General features: G+C 37.7%; 1 protein-coding gene across 1 annotated transcript; it reads left to right on the top strand.

The window, feature by feature from the left end:
• The first annotated feature begins 2069 nt into the window (after nt 1–2069).
• LOC136067671 (uncharacterized) lies at nt 2070–5700 on the top strand. The gene is made up of 3 exons (XM_065773850.1): nt 2070–2200; nt 2381–2752; nt 5406–5700. The coding sequence occupies exons 1-3, from the start codon at nt 2070–2072 to the stop codon at nt 5698–5700; spliced, it is 798 nt and encodes a 265-aa protein (XP_065629922.1).
• The last annotated feature ends 1774 nt before the right edge of the window (nt 5701–7474 follow it).

Below are 7474 nucleotides of genomic sequence, written 5' to 3'. Positions count from 1 at the left end.
CCTTTCATAACCACCTTTACTAGGCTAATATGAAGGCCAAGCATGAAGGCCAAGCTAAGGAAAGAGAGTCTCAAATGGGGGAACTTGTTTGGAAAACTACCCCTTATGTACGAGGAATGGCTGGAGCTGTTAAGCATATGTTTTCTCCAAAATGGGAAGCACCCTATATAGTGGAAAAAGCACATCCAACAGGATACTATTTGCTAAAAGATTAAACAAGTATAAAGGCATATAGCCCCATTAGCAGAACTCACTTTAAGAAATATCATGCTTAATCTTGTAAAAATATTTTGTGTTAGGACATATGTGTTTTCCCTTGTTAAGAACATATGTCACTTATTTATGTAAATTGGCTAAATCCTTTGACAAAACGCACTCTACTTGTAATTGGGTAGTTCTAGGTATTTTTATTACTTCAAGAAATAAAGTTTCAAAGTCAAGTGTTGAAGTCATCAAGTCTGTTCAAGAAAAAGCAAGCTGAAGTGCAAATTCATTAAAGCTCGACACCTTCTCAATAACTACCTCGATACTTGCTATCTGTCGAAATTTATAATTTCAGATTTTTTGATCTGATTTTCTTAGGATCCGTGAATACGCTTTTGTGCCTTCTTTTCTCCAAACCCGAACATATAAAAGGATTGTTTTAAGAGCCATCAAGGATGACACAAGTTGCAAAAGTATTGAGCAATCTCTATTCAAGCAAATTTTGATCAAAAGATGAAGTTCTTGAGCTAGTACATCTTCTCTGAAGAAGTTGCTATGTATTTGCACCATAGGGTTTTGTGACCAAGCATTTTCCTAATCTTCATCGTGTAGGATGAACTGAAGAACTTTGCAGCCAACCTCTCTTCCTTAAGTTGGTGTTTTGAAGTCATGTACTGGGATCCGCGCATTGGTTAGTCATGTACTTGGGAGCCATGCATCAAAGGTGGGAACTATCACTACAGATCAAGTCCAATTAGGTATTGGGGTAAAGGTTCAATTGTAGGTTTGTAAGGTACTTGGGATGCCTTTACTTGTAACCGTTTGATTTGATAATGGTAGAGTTTCAAGAGTGGCGACCTGAAAATCACCCGGTGGGGTTTTTCCCGTGAGGTTTTTCCCAATTCGTAAATAAATCACCGTGTTATTTAATTTTCGCTGCATATTTAGTTTTTGGTGATTTGTTTGTGCTTCCACGCAATTGCATGATAAATTCATTAATTAATAACTTGGCTAATTAATTAATTGATTTAATCACAAGGGGTCATTCAGTTTGTGGCCAATCAAGTGGTATCAAAGCAGGCACACTTTGATTAGGTTTAATCTTTGCTGTGTCGATCCATTAACCCCTGCTTGTAATGGATAGAGGATAGTCATTAATTATACCTCCTTTATTTGATGGCATTAACTATGCATACTGGAAAGTACACATGAGAGCTTTCTTGCAGTCTTTAGATGAGAAGGTGTGGCAAGCTGTAGAGATTGGTTAGACCAAGCTAAAAGGAGAACTGGCCGATTGGGATGACGCAAAGATCAAGGCGGCTAACTTCAACAGTAAAGCGTTAAATGCCCTATTTAACGCAGTCACCAATGAGGAGTTCAAGAAGATATCCTCAACTAAAACTGCTAAGGAGGCTTGTACTATCCTCCAGACAACCTATGAAGGAACAAAGGCTATCAAAGATTCAAAGTTTTAGAGGCTCACTACAAACTTTGAAGAAATTAAGATGGAGGAGGATGAGTTGTTTGATGAGTTCTAAGCCAAGTTAAAGGACATAGTGAACTCAGCCTTCAATCTTGGGGAAACCATCCCTGAACCCAAGGTTGTAAGGAAGGTGCTCAGATCTCTACCTGAGAGATTCCAAGCCAAGATTACGGCAACAGAAGAATTAAAGGATATTGACAAAATTTCTTTGACTAAGCTGGTTGGAAACTTGTAGACCTACGAGCTAGGACTATCTAGGATTGGCAAAACGGGTAAAGGCAAGAGCATGGCCTTGAAGGCAAAGAGCAGTGATACAAATGAGTCTTCCGATGATGAAGATTCTAAGATGAAGTCCTAAATTACAAGGCAATTTAAGAAGTTTATGAAGAATCCCAATGGGAGGAACTTCGACAAGGACCGCAAACAATCCAGTTCTTCTCAATTTAAGAGCCAAGACAAAGGTATGAAGGACACTAAGGATGGCGGTCAGTGCACTGTTCTGGCTGGACCAAAGTGCTTCGGATGTCATGGATTCGGTCATATAAAGCATGAATGCCCAACATATCTCAAGAGCATTGGGAAGAGTAAGGCACTTGCTGCAACCTTGAGTGACACTAAGCCCGAAGATGATTCTGACAATGAGGATGACGGAATCATAAATGCCTTCACTACCACAGTCAATCCTACTGAAAGGATTGTTGAAGAAGTGGATGAAGAAGAAGAACTGGTGGAGTCCAAATTTGAGAAAATAGATGATCACTATGATATCCATTCAACCTATAAGAAGCTTTGCAAGCTCTCTAAGAAGCATGAGAAATTGTATAGGCTGGCCACCAAGAAGCTCAGTGATGTGGAACTTGATCGTGAAGAGTTGTCCTCAAAATTTGATGAGGTGAATCAAACTACTAGAGCACTGAGGTTTGAGAACAACTTTTTGGCTGAGAAGACCAAGAAGCTTGAAGCTAAGCTGTTTCAAGTTAGATCTCAATTGGAGAGGACTTCAAGTGCAAAGCTTGATGAGATGCTGAGCAATCAGAAAACTGCTTCGGATCGAACAAGCATAGGGTATAGTCTTTCTTTCTCTAATACTGCTTCTACTAGTAATACTGTTTTTGTTTCTTCTGCTAATAACACTGAAATTGAGAACACTGATGTTAAAACTGAATTAGCTAGTGAGAACTTAGACAAGGGTAAATCTATCTTAGGAGCACCCCCTAATCAAGATAAGAAAGATGCTAAAAATCCTAGGACTAAGAAGGCTAACTCTCAAAAGCCTAAACAAAAGAAGTAGCATCTTTGTCATCATTGTGGAGCTGTTGGTTATACTCAACCTAATTGCTATAAGTGGCTAGCCACTCAACAAAGCAATGGTATGATAGCATCTGGAAGCCAAAATCAGCTTCAATCCTCTCTTGCTCCTCTTGGAGATCTTCTGAAAGCCCTTATGTTCCTTTCGAACTTGAACGGTTTCAATTCTTTTCCCTTACCGTCTGTTCAAGGGTTCAATCAAAGGAAAGGTTCTTCCAAGGTGTGGAAGAAAAAGGACTCTAAGTGATTTCATCACTTTCTTTTCCCTTCTTGCTTTTCTTGTTTGTTGCATTGCTTGTGTGTTTTGCATTTTTGTTGAGTCAGTCTAGTTTTATACTTTGTTTTGTTTAACATGTTTTTGTGTGTGTACTTTTAGTTTTGTTTGCTTTTGTTTTTAATATATAAAAATAAAAATAAAAATAAAATGAAAAATCAGAAAAATACAAAAACAGTGTGTGTTTTGTGTACTTTGGTACTTGCGTACCTTGGATGGCCATTGAAACAAAATTTCTAAACTTTGTATCTTTTGTATCTTAAATGAGCATCTCTATGCACAACTAAGCAAGTGAGTTTTGTGGCTCTTATTTGTGATGAGTAAGATTAAGTTATCTCTTAAACTTAACACTCGTATCACTCTTTTTGACGGGTAGGACTAGAAAATCCTAAGAGAAAGGTATAAATAACTATCTCACCACTGTTGCCCGCCAATAATAATATGACACCTGTATGCTTCGGCATAGCAAAAGTGCAGTGTCAAAGACATTCGTATGCTTCGGCATAGCAAAAGTGCGATGTCAAATGCTTAACATCTTGAGTATTTCTTTTCTCTCTTTTATATGCCCATGTATGATATATTAAAATAAAAGAAAATATGAAAAGAAAAAAAAAAGATCAAAAATGCTTTAAATATAGTTGCAAGCGTGTATTCTAGGAGATGTGGGAGTTATAGGATGTACCTCGAAGGTGATAGTCCCCATCAAACAGTTATGATTGTGTGTGAGTTAAAGTTATTTTCTCATATCTCAGATCGTCATAACATGTATACACATATGCAATCTTGCGATGTTTTTCACACACAACATGCAATATTTTTTGCTACTTTTGATACATGTGCAAGTACAATGTCATTTGGCCATCACAAAGGTTTTACATGTGCTAATGTATACTCACTAAACTGTCTTAATTTGTTTTTGAAAAATAAAATTAGTTAGACTTGTTTAGTGTGTGTGTGTATGTGTGTGTTTTTGAGGATCCATGTGCTAAATTTTTGATTGAGAGATGATTTTGAGAGCTTAATATGTTGATTGGATCTTTGGTTGAGGTGTATGTTGAATTGCATTCATATCTATATTTTTCTCTTCTCAAAAAATTGCTTTTTTAACCTGTCTCGACACCTCCTCGATACCTGGTCATCTGTCGAGCTTCTCAAGCCTTTTTCTTATCGCAATCTCGACACCTCTTTGACACCTGGTGGATCGATCGAGAAAGTTCCTGTCTCCTCGATACCTCCTCGACACCTTGTCGATCGATCAAGATTATGTTCCTTGAAATTGTTCTTGTACCTCGACACCTCTCGACACCTGAAGCTATCGAAGGCCAAATCCTCGACACCTTCCTCGACACCTTCCTCGATACCTCTCGACACCTCAGCTTTCGAGATTTACTGAAGTGTCTATTTAAAGACTTTTCACGATTTTTCTCTCATTCTCTCGATCTCTCTCTATCTATCTGAGGCGTTTCATCTCCCAACCAACTTTCTCTCACTCAAATCTTCAAACCCACTTCATTTTCGGTCTTCCCTTGGTTTCAATCACTTGGTAAGTTCATTTTTCCCTCCCTTTCTCATACATTTCATGTTTTGAAACCTAGTTTTTGGGATTTTTGAAAATTTTTGGGGTTTTTCAAATTTGAAGAGTTTTTCTTGAAATTTTGGGTTAGGCTTTCACTTAAATGCTTTCAAAATGACATACATTGCATTCCTTGTGCACTTTTTGTCAGCACCCTGCTGATTGGGGTGAGCATCAGTACACATTATGTAGGCCTTTTGCTAAAGGTCCTAAATTCCTAAACATGGTGATGTCATTTGTACTTCATCCTCTCTCTCACTACAACTCTATCACAGAGCCTCATGCTCGATTTTTGTTATCTCTTTTAGAGCATCTTACTATAGATTTTCCTTCTCACTTTATTCTTTCTATCATAGATGTTCATCTTGATTCGACGTCCTGTGATAAGCTCATCTTTCCTTCCGCTATCACGAGGATCTTACGCTATTTTTCTATTCCCTTTCCTGTGTCCGACCACTTCACACACATTTGTGTCATAGATGCCGCTACCGTAAAACATAGTGAGGGCAGTTTAGGTCGAGACAGACGGATTCCACTCCTCCTTCCCGTTCGGCTCCATCCAGATCAACTCCATCTACATCTGCTCCTTCTTCCTCTACGGGCGATGTATCTCCAGGAGACATTATGGTGCAGCTGCAGCACATGGACACTCGCCTTGATACACTCTCCGCTAAGTTGTATCAGGTGAATGTTTGTGTTGGTCGTATTGTACGACGGCAGGCGACCATGGGTGGTTTTGCTCCAAAAGCTACTCCTTCACCACCTACTCCAGCAGCTTTAGATTCTGATGATGATAAGGATGATGATGATGATGATGATGATGGAGATGCTCGCTCTACTGATGAGATGTCTACATGACACTCTACCCTTTGTCACTCGTGACAAAAAGGGGAATTAGTTTTGGGTTATGAGAGTAGTCATCTTAGGAGGAGAGTTAGTATAGGAGATTTTTTATAGGGGGTGTTGATAGTTTGAGGGATGTAGTGAGGTTTTGATGTATCTTTTCTTTCCTATTATTTATAGATACATTGATCTTGTATATGAGGTTCTTTGACCATTTTTACATATATTGTACTTATACTTCTTTATATATGAGGATGAACGTTTCTTTCACCTCTCTTTTCATGTGTTGTTTCTTCTCTATCTTTATACACATGTTCATTATACTTGTATGCAATCTACTATTTCTGTTTCACACAAGATGCCTTGATGAGTTTTGTTTAAAGTGTTTCAGAAATACAGATTGTCAAAGTCTTCCATGCTATGAACTCTCTTCTTGCAAAGTTTTTCAAGAGTTTGTGCTAGGATAGATTTTGTTGTATTCAACAAGTGAATATGAGTTGAGTGATTTATGACTTCTCTCATATGTTCATTTGTTTGTTGTGGTTTTGTCACAGATTGCCAAAGGGGGAGATTGTTAGGACATATGTGTTTTCACTTGTTAAGAACATATGTCACTTATTTATGTAAATTGGCTAAATCCTTTGACAAAATGCACTCTACTTGTAATTGGGTAGTTCTAGGTATTTTTAATACTTCAAGAAATAAGGTTTCAAGGTTAAGTGTTGAAGTCATCAAGTCTGTCCAAGAAAAAGCAAGCTGAAGTGAAAATTCATTAAAGCTCGACACCTTCTCGATAGCTACCTCGAAACCTGCTATCTGTCGAGATTTATAATTTCAGATTTTTTGATCTGATTTTCTTGGAATCCGTGAATATGCTTTTGGGCCTTCTTTTCTCCAAACCCTAAACATATAAAAGGATTGTTTTAAGAGCCGTCAAGGATGACACAAGTTGCAAAAGTATTGAGTAATCTCTGTTCAAGCAAGTTGTGATCAAAATACGAAGTTCTTGACCTAGTTCATCTTCTCTGAAAAAGTTGCTGTGTATTTGCACCAAAGGGTTTTGTGACCAAGAATCTTCCTGATCTTCATCGTGTAAGATGAACTGAAGAACTTTGCAACCAACCTCTCTTCCTTAAGTTAGTGTTTTGAAGTCGCGTGCTGGGATCCGCGCATTGGTTATTCACGTACTTGGGAGTCATGCATTAAAGGTGGGAACTGTCACTACAGATCAAGTCCAATTGGGTATTGGGGTAAGGGTTCAACTATAGGTTGGTAAGATACTTAGGATTCCTTTACTTGTAACCGCTTGATTTGATAATAGTGGAGTTTCGGGAGTGGTGACCTGAAAATCACCCAGTGGGGTTTTTGCCACGAGATTTTTCCCCATTCGTAAACAAATCACCGTGTTATTTAATTTTCGCTGCATATTTAGTTTTTGGTGATTTGTTTGTGCTTCCATGCAATTGCATGATAAATTGATTAATTAATAACTTGGCTAATTAATTAATTGATTTAATCACAATGGGTCATTCAGTTTGTGGCCTATCATTTTGTTGTTGTAAGGTCAAACTAATGTTATGTTCCACGATACTTATACTATTATAAACAAAGTCTTCTATTCAGCTATGTCATATTCTATTGTTCATAATATACATGCAAAGTCTAAATAGCCTAGCTAAATAAAGCATAGTAAAGTTTATAATACAACCACATGGCCCTTTAAGACCATAAAATATTACAACTTGAAAATCAGATAATGTTTGTGAGAGAACTAATGTTTTCAAGAGGG

The sequence above is a fragment of the Quercus suber genome, unplaced genomic scaffold, assembly GCF_002906115.3.
Source record: "Quercus suber isolate HL8 unplaced genomic scaffold, Cork oak 2.0 scaffold_81, whole genome shotgun sequence".
In the NCBI taxonomy this organism is placed as follows: domain Eukaryota; kingdom Viridiplantae; phylum Streptophyta; class Magnoliopsida; order Fagales; family Fagaceae; genus Quercus; species Quercus suber.
The sequence above is the reverse complement of the archived record's forward strand: the minus strand, read 5'-3'. Positions and strand labels throughout refer to the sequence as shown.